Source organism: Sciurus vulgaris, assembly GCF_902686455.1.
Source record: "Sciurus vulgaris genome assembly, chromosome: X".
In the NCBI taxonomy this organism is placed as follows: Eukaryota; Metazoa; Chordata; class Mammalia; order Rodentia; family Sciuridae; genus Sciurus; species Sciurus vulgaris.
Genome location: NC_136471.1, coordinates 20036455 through 20051588, shown reverse-complemented (window position 1 = coordinate 20051588; position 15134 = coordinate 20036455). Strand labels below are relative to the sequence as shown.

General features: G+C 37.7%; 1 protein-coding gene across 1 annotated transcript; it reads right to left on the bottom strand.

Moving 5' to 3' along the window:
* Positions 1-8856: 8856 nt before the first annotated feature.
* USP26 (ubiquitin specific peptidase 26) lies at positions 8857-11607 on the bottom strand (the record flags this gene model as incomplete). The annotated part of the gene is made up of 1 exon (XM_079123599.1): positions 8857-11607. One exon carries the CDS (start codon positions 11605-11607, stop codon positions 8857-8859), a length of 2751 nt encoding a protein of 916 aa, XP_078979725.1.
* Positions 11608-15134: the final 3527 nt, after the last annotated feature.

Here is a 15134-nt window from a genome sequence, read left to right as displayed (position 1 = left end):
ACCACTTAACCACCAGGTTTTCCTGTTAAATGTTATTCATCAGGAATGTTATTCATTCTCTTCAAGCACAGACCAGCTTCTCAGTCACATAATGCTGGCTCTCATGTGGATAGAATGTGATTGAAATCCAGCATTGAAGTGAGAGAATAATCAGCATAGATGAGGATGATATGTTGTTTCAAAACTTCAAATGACCTCATTGCCTCTGTATTGACATACTCGTTAAGGTTTCAATTTGAAGTGTCCCCCCAAATCTCCTTTGTTAATGTAGGAATGTTCAGAGGTGACATGATTAAATTATGAGAGTTATAACCTAATAAGTCCGTCCAAGGTTGACTGGACTAACTGGGTGGTAACTGTATGCAAGTGGGGTGCAGCTGGAGAAGGTAAGTCACAGTGTGCAAGTCCTATAATGGTTCATCTTCCCTGAAGCTCCTTCCCCTCTCTACTTCTCTGCCATGAGTGGATAGCTGTCCTCTTCCACACCCTTCTGCCATGATGTTCTTCAGAGCAATGAAGTTGGCCAACCATGGACTAAACCTCTAAAACCATGAGCCAAAACAAACTTTTTATCCTCTAAGTTGTTCTTGTCTGGTATTTTGGTCACAGCAATGAAAAGTTGAGTAACACAATACTTAATAAGACTTTTATACAAATTCTAGAGGTCATTGGACATGTGAGCAGGAATATGTTATACAAAGAAACAATTTCCAGTGGAGATCAGTGCTCACTTGCTATGAAGATGACTATACATGCCAGGCACCATAGCTGCTCATAATCACAGCTACTTGGGAGATGAGGCTGGAGGATCGCCAAATTCAAGGACAGACTCAGTAACTTAGTGAGATCCTGATAATCCCAACTTCAGAGTAAAAAATAAAAAGGATTGGGGAGGTAGTTCAGTGTCCCTGGGTTTGATTCCCAGTACTGAGAAAAAAATAAATAAAAAACAAAAGTGACTGATGAATATATATATGCTATCCCTGTACTTTCCTACTTAGATATAATGTATATTTCCTTACCTATCTCAACATAGTCATTTTTTGGGATACTGGAGATGGAATGCAGTATGCTCTACCACTGAACCATGTTCCCATCCCATTTTGAGAAAATGGTATAAGTTGCCCAGGCTGGCCTTGGACTTGCAATCCTCCTGCCTCAGCTTCCAATTCCATCTGGAATTGCCTTGGTGTGCCCCTGCACTCGGTTTCAGTGATGGCTTCTTGTTGGATTGAATTACTTTCTAAAAGATAACAGCAAAGGGCAGATTTTTTCAAGATTTAGCTTTCATGTTTTTTTTTGCAGACTATTTCATGTTTTGTGGTGGATAAGTTGGCACTTTGTGGACCTGGTGTACAAACCAGAAACAAATCACATTTATTTCTTACTAATTTTACAATGTTATAAATGAATTATAAAATTTCTTATCATGGTCTCAATGTAGACATGGATGCCACTTTTATTTTTTCATGTTGAATTTGTTTCATTTTGCAGGGAGTGTGTCAGTGGAATATCACTTGCTTCTTGCCAAATTGTGATTTTAGACCTAAGTCAGTCTCTCTGGATATAACTGACCATTAACCAACACACACACCTCACATTAATTGAGCAATCTAAATTTGTACAATTGGTTCTTTGGTGATCATATAGCCTGGGTAGAGGTTGATAACTGATGGTTTTCCTCATCTTTAGTGGCAGTTTTAAGTTCTAGTTTAGTTTCACTATGTGTTATAAGAAGGAGACATTTGGGGTTGAGGAGATAGCTCAGTTGGTAGAGTGCTTGCCTTGTAAGCATAAGGCCCTGTGTTCAATCCCCAGCACCACCAAAAAAAAAAAAAGAGACATTCCCACATTTTATGCCATTGCGAAGCCCACCACTTCACTTGAGGTGCCCCCCATTTCCACAGATCTAATTTTCGAGGATCAGCTTAGTTTTCATATCTGTATTTAAGCTCTAACCAACCCAGACCACAGAAATCTTCCTTCTCTAGAATGTTATTCCTCTCAATCTCGTTACTCTTTTTACTATATGGTGTCATGTTGTGGTTATATTTTCATATATTCATCATTGCCTCAAAGGATTATTAGTTGACTCAGATGATTGATTATAGTCTGGTATAGGTTGGTGGAATTGGGAATGAATGAAAAAGAAGAGAAAAATGACTGATTGGCTGGTGGTTGAGGGAGAGGGTGGAGTTAAAGTTGATTCTGTTATTCCAGGGTTGGTAACCCCACTGACAGAAATGGATAAAATTTTCTATTCTCAGCTAGTTTATCTACATTTTATCTGCTAGTATTGATGAAGTGCTCAATTAATCCTTGTTGAGGTTAACTGAATTCACTTCCACTGGAATCTCTTTCTGGTATTTGTTCAAGGTTTCAGTACAATGATCTCCATGTCATTCTTCCATGTGTAGGCTTGTCTTTGACAAATGATGTAGGTAATAATATCCATGATAGTCTGCCACCCCAAGTTCTCTATTTTCTGCATGCATCCTAAATGGGCAAATGGTGTTCACAATCATACCCACCCTTACTCATATACTCTGTCCTGTAGCACCTCTAAATGCCCAAACTTCCTTTTTCCCTTTCCCTATCTACAACCTTAGGCTTAATTTAGAGAAGAAAAGCATTTGACTTTGTGAACACTGGAGTACTTTACCCAGGACTTTCTGCTTTACCAATTAAATCATTCTCAAATGACATCTTCCTAATGGGATTTTCAAGCACCTGCAGACTGATAGCCTAATGAAGGGATTAACAAACTTTTCCTTTAAAGGTCCAGATAGTAAATATTTTGGGATTCCTGGGCCATTTCACAACTACTCTGCTGTTATAGGTAGATGAAACACAAATGAATTGATATAGCTATGTTACAATAAAATTTTACTTACAAAAATACTGGGCCAGATTTAGTCCACAAGACATTTGACTGAACCCTGGTCTATAGTTTTTTTTGGAATTCCAAGTGTTCCTAAAATAACACAAAAGCAATGGCCATTTCTTCCCATCATTCCCTCATCTGTATATATCTATCTTGTATTTTAGTGCCAGAGAATGTTGTAATGTGATAAAAAGGAAAGGGAGTGTGTTCCCATTGAGAAGCTTGTGTTTCAGATGCTAGCATGGCAGTTAAGTGCAGATGTACCTTAGAGACCCATCAAGGGCTTGTGACTCATAAGAATTGAAAAGGAAATTAGGAAGACTGTGTCCAATGAAAATACCCTCTTGTTAGAATAGGGTATTTATGCAATAAGGCTTTGTGTGTGTGTGTGAGAGAGTGAGAGAGACACAGGAGATTGAACCCAAAGATGCTCTACAACTCAGCTATACCCCATTCCTATTTTTTGAGACAGCAGCTTGCTAAGCAGCTGAGGAAGACCTTGAACTTGTGATCCTCCTGCCTCAGCCTCTCGAGTCACAAGTACTACAGGCATGCACCACTGTGCTCAGCTGTGACAGTTGTCTGTCAGCTTTGCTAGGCCAAGTTATTTACTCAACCAGTAATCTAGGTTTGCTGTGCAGGCATTTTGTAGATGTAGCTAACATGGATTAATCAGCTGACTTTAAAGGACATAACCCTTGATAATGTGGGTGGGCCTTATCCAATCACTTGAAGGTCTTAAGAGAAAAACTTGTTTTCTGAAGTTGTCCTACCTCAAGACTACTGTAGTTTAGTCTGACAGCTTGCTTTATGGACTTCAGCCTGTTTCCAACCTGCCAGACTACCCTTCACAATTCAGATTTGCTAGCTGTATTAGTCAGGGTTCTCCAGAGAAAACAGTATGGCTGGATAGAATATAGGTAGATACAAAAATCTGTAATGAGGGATTGGATTATTTGATTATGGAGATTTGCGAAGTCTCATGATCTGCAGTCTGCAAATTTAAAACCCAGGAAAGCTGATGCGTGGTATAAGTTCCAGTCTCAGTGTGAAGGCCCAAGAATTAGGAACACTGATGTTTGAGAGTAGAAGATGTATATCCCAGTTGAGGCCAAGAGCTAATTTTCCCTTACTGTGCCTTTTAAATTTTCATCCCTTATCTAACAAATGGGATAGTTCTCACATCTACTGGTGAGCACAATTTTCTCTACTCAATCTATTAAATTAAATACTAGTATCTTCCAGAAACACTCACAGAAACACTTGGAAATACTATCTGAGCATCCCTTAGACCATATACTTTTAAAATTAATCATTACACCAATTCATATATGCATATACAAGCATACACATATATCCTATTGGTTGTTTCTCTGGTGAATCCAAAGTTTTGAAGAGCATCCTGGCTATATTTCTAGAAAAACTCAAAAATGTTACGCTTTGACTAAATTATTCCAGGCCATGAGTTCATTGTGGCTAGTACACTGATAATCTCAAATATGGGACCTTTAATGTACTTGTTGGGAGAAACAAAGCACTCTTTTAAAGTTACAGAAACAAATGTTTCTGGGATTTCTCTTTTGAAATATTTTTACTGGGCGCGTCAACTGAGAGAGAAATGTAACCATGTTGATAGATGAACACAGACTGAGTGATGTCCAAACTCCCTGTCACTGACATGTAGTACATGCAACTGAACAGCAATCACCCCATAAAACCATCTAGACCCTAATGTTATCAACATAACATGAAGCATAAAAACAAGTGATTGTTTATCTCATTCTTTGCCAGAGGTTACATGAGAAATAGGAGTATTGCGAGATTCTGAATTCAGCATTCTTTGATGCTTTACACAACAAAAGCAACAAAAAGATCCCACTTTAAAACCTTTGGATTTAAATTCAATATTTTAGCTAGAATATCACCTGTCTCAAACTCTTTATTAGTATGGATCCAAAGAGGTGACAGAACTTAAACAGTTCAATATAAAGAATTACAACTAATATGACTTATCTGTAGGATATAAGAAAAAAATCTATATTGTATACTACGACTACTAGTACACAGGGATGGACAATTGAAAAGGGGTTCCAATCTCTAGGACTAAAATTCAGACCTTGTTGAAGGTGTAGTTGAAGCCTGCTGATAAGAGAAATTTGCTACTTAACCTGAGCTGACCTGGTCTGCAGTCATTGAGCGAACAAGAATCAACTCTTAAAGGTAGAAGGAATGCAAAAAAAAAAAAAAAAAAAGGGTAGATGCATGCACATGCAGAGGGAGTGGGGTGCCTAGGTACATGCAGTGGCATAATCAATGGCCAGGTATGAGGTCACAGAAAGGAACTTATAGTGCTGTGTTGACAGGAGGACCATGAATACAAACCTGGAAAAGGCACAGGAGCAGAGGTAAAAAGGACACCAGTGCAGGCCAGGCCCACAAGTGTATGTATTTATCTTGAGAATGTAGCAGTAAAGTGACCACCAAGCCAGGATGGAGCTAAAGGCACCAGGGACCACCCATTCTGAGTTTGTGGCTGGGATATTGTAATACCAGATACTCTCACATCCACATTGCTAGTCCATCACAAACTAGAAACAGGAGAGCCCCTTCTACTTGCAATGTATCTGAGATGCCCTCTGCCAAGAAAACTCCTATGTTTATTATAAAAGATAAGGGAATGCTTAAAGGAATTTCATCCATTGTTGCTAAGAATGTGTTGAAGCTGAGGGCGAACACATTGATAACTGGCATAATCAACCCCCTGGTTACTCAGCTTCCAGTTTCACCTGTGTACACAACTGAACTCCCTTGTAGCAGAACAACTCTCCTCCCTCACTTTCTTTGACTGAGATTGAAGCCAGGGGGACGCTACCACTGAACTACATCCCTATCTCATATTCTTGAGCCAAGGTTTCACTAAGTTACCAAGGCTGGCCTTGAGCTTCTGATCTTCCTGCTTTAGCCTCCCAAGTTGCTGGGATTTCAGGCATGCACTACCACCTCCAGCAACAGCTCCAGATACACCAGTCCTTCAAGTTTTCATTCTTCTCTGATATTATCTGATTCTCAAGTCATCACCTTCATCATGAGTCCTATTAAGTGGTCCTCAAATTCAATCATTGAATTTCCATTGAATAATGTGATACCTAAGGACAAGTCTGCCTTCAATAAACTTGTGCATAGGGGCTGAGGAGATAGCTCAGTTGGTAGAGTGCTTGCCTTGGGATCGATCCCCAGCACCCCCAAAAAAAAAACTTGTGCATAATATTAAATATAGGAATCAGGACAGTAAAAAGCAGGAGTGAGCATACAAATGAATGCATTTCATATAAAGATATATATGTAAAGCAACTATAGTCTTTTTCTAATTGGTCTCAAGTTTTGAGTTCTTCAATCACCACCCTCAGTTAAATATCTCAGAAGTTTTGCAATCTTAACCTGGTACAGTCTGAGTCCTGAACTACCAAGCTTTTGTTGTTGTGGTGGTGGTTTTCCATTAATTTATATCAGTCATGTGGTAAGCAGAATATCAAAGAGATGGTCACATCTTAATCCTTGGAAACTGTGAATACATTGTTATGAGGCAAATGAGAATTAAGGATGCTGACCTTAAAACAGGACAATATTCTGAATTACTCTGTGGGCCCAGTCTAACTTCAATGTTTCTTAAAAGCAGAAGAGGAAGGCAGACGGAGGAAGCAGACATAGCAGGAAGGATTCAGCCCATCGTTGATGACACTGAAGATGAAGGAATGAGGCCAACAGCCAAAGAATGTGGACAGCTTCTAGAATTTGGAAAAGACTAATTTTGTCCTTAGAGCATCTTGAAGGATTATAAATAGCTCTGTTAACACCTTAGTTTTCTCCAAAACTAAGATAATAAATTGTGTTGTTTTAAGCTATTAAGTGAGCATCTTATCTCCATTGGATTACTTAAAAACCTGATCCAACCAAATTACATCCATAATAACAGATGGTCACTAATGAATTAGTATTTTATTTGAAGTAACAATGTAACATGTAGATAGTACAGACACTCATTGTGTACTCACAATTTCCTTTCACTGAGCAATGATAGATTTCACCCAAGATCCTCACTGTACCAGATACCCCTATCTTCACCTTCCAATCTGCTATATGCTAAAGTACAGGTTCAAGATGTAAATCAATGAAAAAAAAACTGAACTTTGATATACAGGCATCTTTATACTCCTTTTAAAACAACTCCTTCACTCTTCTGAGGCCTCCATAACTAATTCTGAAGAGATCAAATCTCTGGAATTTAGAAATTGAACTGTGAACTGCCTCCTCTGCATCTACATCTAGCCTTATCCAGATGCACTGAGCTGCTGAAGTACTACAGAAGTTGAACAACCTCATTGTGTCTGTAACACCTTCTTCCACGAAGAGTGATTAGTTCAATCTAGGAGATTCCCAACTATATACCCTAGCAATCTTCAGGTCCCATTCAGACCTCCTTCTAGATACACTGTATTCTGAATAATATAATTCCCTAAGTGTTGGGACCTGGTTTTCTCAAGAGTGTGTTATTTAACTTCTCAACACCGCTAAAATTCCAACTCATTTCATTAAAGGCCTTTAGAATTAGGATTAAGAACATCAACAAATTCTTGGTTTCCACATGGTAGTACCAAAATCACACCCCATATATCAGGGGTAAAACAAGTTGGTATAGATGAGACTGAAAATCAATGCTTCTATGTAATGTGAGAAGGTCTTAGTACGAAGCATTTGTTCCTAAGGCAGAAGGTACTACAGAGTCACTGTCTTGAAGGCAAGAAAAGGCATTATAGTAATGATGCATGCTTGGTATCAGGAGAATTATTAAATTCCTGTATTACACCCAGCTCTTACAGGAAAATGACCACAACAGAATACACGTGGCTTCTCCAGGAGCAGAGAGTTTCCATACAGATTTTCTGGTGTTGTGTCAAATCATTAACAAGTCTTTCAAATCCTATAAGTTACTTTAAAGCATGTACTATTTACTAATTGAAAGAACAAGGCCATTACACTTGTGAAAGAAATCTGGAATTAAATCTTGTTTTGTTCAATGCAGAAAATCATTCAAAATTTGCAGATAAAGTCCTAGTAAATACAGTTGTTTTTAGACAAGGCCAGTGCCCCTTAGAAAAGACTGAAATGGCCAAGTGGGCTCAGATCACCAAGGGCCACTAGCTTGCTGGAAGACAAACAGGAAAAGTGGGCCAATTCTGAGGACAGATCAACATTTCCATCCTCAAGATCAACACCTGGGGGTATATAACCCCTTTGCTATAGGAGAAAAGGAGGGGTTTAGCAGCCTACATGGAGATTTCAATTGGCATTAGGAGTCACATACTACAAAGTATTCAAAAGTTATCAGACCAAAAAGTTATTGTGAGGAGGTAGTTGCTAGGATCCCAGCAAATATTTTATTCTACCAAATCAATGAGTAGTCAGAAAACTGACTTTTGTACTTTTACTGAGTTCACAAATAAAACAAATACAGAGAATAAAAATGTAACCGAAACCATTTTTAAAATAAGCAATTCAAATGTGAAACAGCAAAATACACCAAAGTACCCTACACACTGTAGCAGTGGTTCTTAAACTTTATCGAGCATCAGAATCTCCATCAGATTGCTGCCCTGAGTTTCTGGATCAGTGGAACCCATAATTCTGCATTTCTAATTAGTTCACTATGCTCCTGTTTCACTTTTAAAACCACTGCATTAGAACATGGAAAGCAACAGTTCATCTTGTAGGACTGATCAATGCCCATCAATCAAGAGGTCTGGGATTGAGGTATGTCAGGGTTAGAAAGGAGGTGTCCCCATATGTTTTCATTTGTACTCTGGTTCTGGGATAATCACCTTTTCGTCTCTGGGAGAGTTTGAAGTTCTTCTATGGAGGAAATGGCAGTGAATGAGGCAGTCAAGGGGATATGTGCAACAAGGAGTCTGTTCCTACTATTGGGCCTGAGAGGTTTTCCTTGCCTTGGTGCTAAAAGACTGAGAGTTCTCTCCCCTTACTAACAGTTCTTCAAAGATCTCATTATGCATGTAAAAGAAGATGTAGCCTGTGCACAGTCTAGATTTCTGCACTTGGACCTCTTGGATACTGGATACCTGTAGATCATTGTAAGTGAACCAGAGGTGCCTCTTAAAGTCATAGGCATCACTGATATAGTGGCCTGACTGGGTGGTATTCCCAATATGGCTGAGAACACCAATAAGCCTATAGGTATGAAGATCTCCTTTATCAGCATTTCTTTTTGGTTCCCTGGCTTTTGATTCTGTCTTATCTAAATTATCTTCGGGGTTCCCACTGGAATCCACTGAACATCGGGAATTCACATTAGCCTTCTGGACATTTAATTCTGTAGGTCTGAGACTATGTGTGTGTTCCTGGGCATTTAGCTTTGGAAGACTTGGAGGAAGTGCTTGGTCAAGGGCTTGCTTATGGATTCTCACGCTATCACATTGCTGGGTCTGTCTGGACACATTTTGGAATCTTCCAGGAATGGTGGGGTTTTTATCTTCATACAAATCTTCATTTGTCTCACTGAAACAACCAGAATCTAACTCTATAAATCTATTAGTATCTTCATGTTTCTTTAGATCTGTATTTTCAAGTACCTCTTGAAGATGAGCTTCTGCAAGAGATGTGTCTGGGCTGGGTTTAACTCCTTCTTTGCAGATCAGAGAAACGGAGGTGTCTTTCAGATACATCATTGAGCCAGCAAGTAGCTTTTTTTCAACAAGCATTGCGTCTCCTGAGGATGCCGATTCTGACTTTATTATAGTCACTTTAGAATTTTTTTGCAGGTCTTTTCTCTGCTGCTCTCTACCTGCCCCTTTTAAGAATTGCCGACGTTTTCGTGGTACAGGTTTCTTGTTTGATCCAATGTGGAAAGCCAGAGCAGCTTTGGATTTTGAGGTCGACTTTGTTGAAGGTATTGTTAAGTTGAGAATTCCAAAACTCATCTTTTGAAAAATTTTTAATAGACGAAAATCCTTAATATGTGCATTCTTGCTAAGCGGAAGAGGTGGTTTTGTGTTCTCATTGCAATGAGAAGACAACTTTAAATAGGTGGGAATAATGACTTCCTGCTCATCTTTCCTTAATGACCAAAACTCATTAAAGCTATAGCGTTTCAGATGAACAATGAGGACCCTGGGTAGCCTACTGAATTTGTGTACTGCAATAGACCTATTGTGATTACATTGCTCACACTTATATTCAAGTTCTTCTGCATCAAAGAAAAGGTCAAAAGTAGATTGAATAGACAAAGGATGGGCTTTTGGTCCTTGGGGAAGGTTGATGGAGAGATAGTTATTTGGTTCTGTCTTAAGAACAGCTCGACCGCAAGATTTACAAAAAATAGTGCGCAGTATCTCAAACTCAAAATTTGTTATCACAGGACAAGCAATCATTTTGGCAGGAAAATAACCAAACAAAAGCTTTTCAAGTGAATCTTCTTCCCCAGACTCAATTTTAGTCTTCCACATTAAGCTTAATCTCTTCATGGTCTCCTTCATCTGATCTAAACAAACACTTAAAAACTCATGAGCATCATTCTGCCCATCACCAGAGAATATATCTGCAACTAGTGAAATGGCGTTTTTAATACTCACAAGTAACTTCCCCTTTGTTTTTATGTTATAAATATCTTTCAAAACAAGCATCTGTGCCAAGCACAAGTTAAGAGCATCATGGGGAATTTTACCCCATGGGAAACCCTGATTGAGTAAATCATTAACAAAGGATGGAATTGAACATAAGGATTGTAAGACGGCATTCATATAACATGTGTTTCCCAAATTGGGGAGACCTTGCCATAGTTTTTCTGGGAAAAATGTAAGGGAATTCTCAAATATATCCCCCTCTGGGACATACTGACTATAATTTGGTTCCCAAAAAAATGGCACAAATACTTTCTCAGTGATAGTGTGGGGAATAGTAACATCTAGGTAAGGGTTTCCAAAAAAGTTGCTCACGAATGAAGATCCAAATGCCAATTTCTTTTTCTCTTTTAACTCTTTTGACTTCAATTGTTTCTCCCAAATTTGGCTTATACACGTCAAGGGATTTATCTTGTATGTGCTTCTTTTGAAGTCATTTTCTTTAAGGAACTTCTCATTTTCATTCATCTCTAAACCAGATTCTGGTATTCTTTTCCTCTTCCCAAACTGATCTTCAAATAACCCTTTGCTAATAAATGTTGATTTTTCCATAAACAAAGACATCTTCTGAAGGTAAGAGGTTCCTTCTTTGTCTACCTCAATGCATTCACTAATTGATTTCTTATAAACTTTGTGTGATGAAGTTTTAATGACCCCCTTCCGTATGGTTGTACTGGTAAAGACACCATCCCCCTCATTAGGTTTCATGGGTGGTTGCTCCCTGTCTTGATGTACTCTGTCTAGGAATATCTTCAACTCTCTGGCATCTGTGGATGATAATCTTTCAATAAACAAGAAGTCATTATTTTGGAAAGTTAAATGCAGGTGATTTTCGTTTTCTCCATAGGATCTAAAGACCACACTTTTAATATTATCACTCAGCTGGAAAGTTTTAATTTGTCCAGTATTGAAATAAAGCGCCAGTTTAACTATCTTCTTTCTTTCCAATGGTTCAATAAATGCTGCTGTTGATTTAGACATCCCTGTCTTTGTGTTCCATATTTGGACATAACCATGTACCGATACAGCAGCCATATTTTCTTTATAGGTAAAGTCCACGTATCCTGGGTTACTGAAATCTTGAAGTTTCAATATTTTCCAAATTCACCTAAGGAAACAACACCAAAACAAATGGTTATTTAGTTCTTTATGCAGAATGATACTATTTATAATACAAGTTTTATGTGAAAATATCTTCAAATTCTGAACATCTAGCCCTTTTGTGATTAAACTAATGCCTTTTGAGGTCCAGAGTCTTGATTACCAAGATAAGACTACTATTTTTTAAAAAAAAGATTTTTAAACTATTGGAGAATTGCTTGGATAAAACTCAAACTCGGTTTCTTAAGTTTTTCCACCTCCAATATCAGATTCCATTTTGATTACATTCCCAACTTCAATTGGAATCATTATATACTTACAAGACTTTCAGTACATAGGTGAAAACCACTGAACAGTATCTCAAATGCATGCATAATATCTGATGTGATTTTTGTGTCACAAAATGACCACATGGGGCAACTGCAGTAAGTGAATAAGAAAGTAGAACTATTTGGCCCTTAACCCAGCAACAGGTGAATATCTCTTGATGTCTAGAGGACTTCATACACGGACTACTCAATTGATCTGCCTCATTCCAGTTATGTTACTTTCTTTTACTTGGAACTAAGGAACCTCTATACATTTTACCCTTCATTGACAGAAGTATTAGAATAAAAATGTGCCCATTATATAATAGTCTAGAAAGGTTTCTGCATCTCTCCCTTGCCACAGGGTCCACTTAATCTGAGCTAGTTCCTTGTATTTAAAACCAGTGTCGAGGCTGGGGGTGTAGCTCAATAGTGGAGTGCATGCTTTGCTACATGTGGCCCTCATTTCAATCCCCTGCACTAAAATTTTAACTTAAAAAAAAAACAGGGAAATATTAGATGTACTTAATTACTGAAAACTGGAAATTTTCTGAGACCAATCTGAATTAAAGCATTAGTATTACAAATGTTTGTATGAGAAAGTATACATCTAAGAATTCATTGGAAGTTCTGTTTTTTCCTAAATAGTTTAAAAGATTCTTCTTGAATCTCGTCTATGGTGTTAACTTGCTCAACAAACCCTGTCTTTATGGATAATACTCAAGGAAACTTCTGCTCGATCCCTGTTTGAATGACCAAAAACTCAAAATTGGTGGAGCATAAATTAACAATATTTTGTTTTATAAAATATTTCATCTATCAACCTATGTTCAGTGAAGTAGGGATTGCACCCATCCATATACAAAAGTGCATATGCATCCAAGTGAGAGAATGATTTTATTTATCATGGTGGAAATGGGGCCATAAAAACATTCAAGCACAGAAACAAATTCAAGTTCTCTGGATTATTTATAGTTCACTGTGCTACTGTAGATGCTAAGAAAGGATTTAAACTATTTCCTCTCCACAAAATAGTCCTAATTGTTCCTTTTTATTTTTTAACCATTTAGGAGAACTTACAAACTCAGAACTTCCAGTCTACATTCAGAAATTTTACAACCCCATCTCTTCTGTATTTATCAAAAATTGTTGATTCTTGCTTTCTAATCATAGCTGAAATAATGTTAAGATCCTCCTGACATTTCCTCGTTCTGCCTTCAAAAACAGTTAAGGGATGTGTTTACAAAATGATGTCTGCATTCATCATTCCTTCCTTGCAATTCGACCTACTTACATTTCATTCCAGAATAAAGGAAACGTCTGTGAACCCACTAAGAGTGAAAAGTAAAGATAGGTGGAAATGTACGGCTGAGCAGTCTAACCACTGCCTACTTCTCTGGCGCATCCTAAGACAAAATTCTCTTTTTTGATTCTTCTCACCAAAGGCTTCTGAAGCTTCCTTGGATTGGTTATTTTTAGATTTTAATTTAAAATGTACTGGTTCTCCAAGACTTCTAATTCTATGCAGCCTAAAGTAAACTTCAGTGCAGTGACCTTCCTGCTTCCTTCTCATCCCTATTTCAGACTCCAAACACATAGATAATAATATTTAAAGGGTATGAAACAGTGTGAGTCTCATTTTCACTACAAACTACTAGTGCCACCTACTAGTGCAATGCACTGGGCTAGCTGCTATCTCAAAACATAGCCAGGAAATCTCAAAAACTGCAATACTTCTGTCAAATTTGGAGGCATGACCTACAATGCAAAGAAGCTGGCCATAGAGTTTTAAAAAAACTAGTCAAAATTGTTGAATCATTGATAATTTACTAATTCATTCTACATGGGTCTTCCTGGTCACTGAGTTATTTGCTGAGCATATCTGTTTATATTGCATTTTATGATTTGCTGAGCATCTACTCAATGCTGGTAACTGTAACCAGTTCTCTTAGAGACATGAAGGATGTTGAGTATTCACTATACTTATATGATTCAGACTCTTAACAATCACTGTTTTAAGCATCATAACCCAAGAGGATATCATTTCAGTGAGCACAAATGATCTAGGAAAATATTCTTTCAGTGCCATTTTGTATGACTTGACACATACCCAGCAGTGCTCTGTCAAAGGAAGAGAGGATCTCCTGGAGTGAGATTTATTAGGCCCTGCCTCAACTCTCCAAAATGCCTGGTAGTCTCATTCTTTGCTGCGCAAGTGAAAAATTTGCCTTTGAGGAGACTTTCTGCAAGCCCAAGAACCCAAAAGCCCAGGTTATTAATTACAAATTAAGATAATTTAATAAGTACTTGTGCTGCTTTTAGAATATTTACCTTCTGTAGCCTGCATTTAATATCCCCCTCAATTCATGTTTTCATTATTTCCAGAACAATAAAAACTTGAATATAAATGGCTATCCATCCTTCAAATTTGAATATGCATTTCTCAATTCCAAAGAGTTCATTAAAAAGTGTAAGTAAAAAAAAAAAGAAACTAGATGAAAGGAATATTTTATTTCAAGTGTTTTGGTTGAATGGATGATCCTTTAGAAAGAACTGTTTGTTTTGGAAAGCTTAGAGAGAGATGAATGGAATAAAGATTTGGAAAGTCTGGTGGCAGATGAATAAAATCCACAAGGTCCTTTAGGCTCAATAACTAAGAGAAAGTAACATATCTATGATCAATTCTCCTCTACTGAAATGATTACAATTGTGATAATCTACATGAAATCAAGTATGTGTTTATCGCATTGATTAGGTGATGGTAAATGTATGTGGTGTGGTACAGGTGGTGAATTTTAATTGTCATTTTACTTCACGACTTCTCAAAAACAAATGAAGTGAAAGACCAAAGACATAAGCTAGCATATGCTAGGAGATCCTGTTTAGTTACGCAAGTAAGTAACACTGGATAGAAACAAACGATTCACAAGGTGGTAGGCTAGCCCATGTATGCACAAAGTGGAAAAGACAGGGCCAGATAATTACCACAGGAGTTTATAATAATTTCTGGCTACCTCCAATAATCCCAAGAAAGAGCTCTGAAAAATAAAACTTCAACTCATAATTAAACTACCTATATCTTAATAGCAAGTCATTAAATGAACAGAAAAATGGCCATCAAAGTTATCTTTAAGGACTCTATTCTATTGAGAT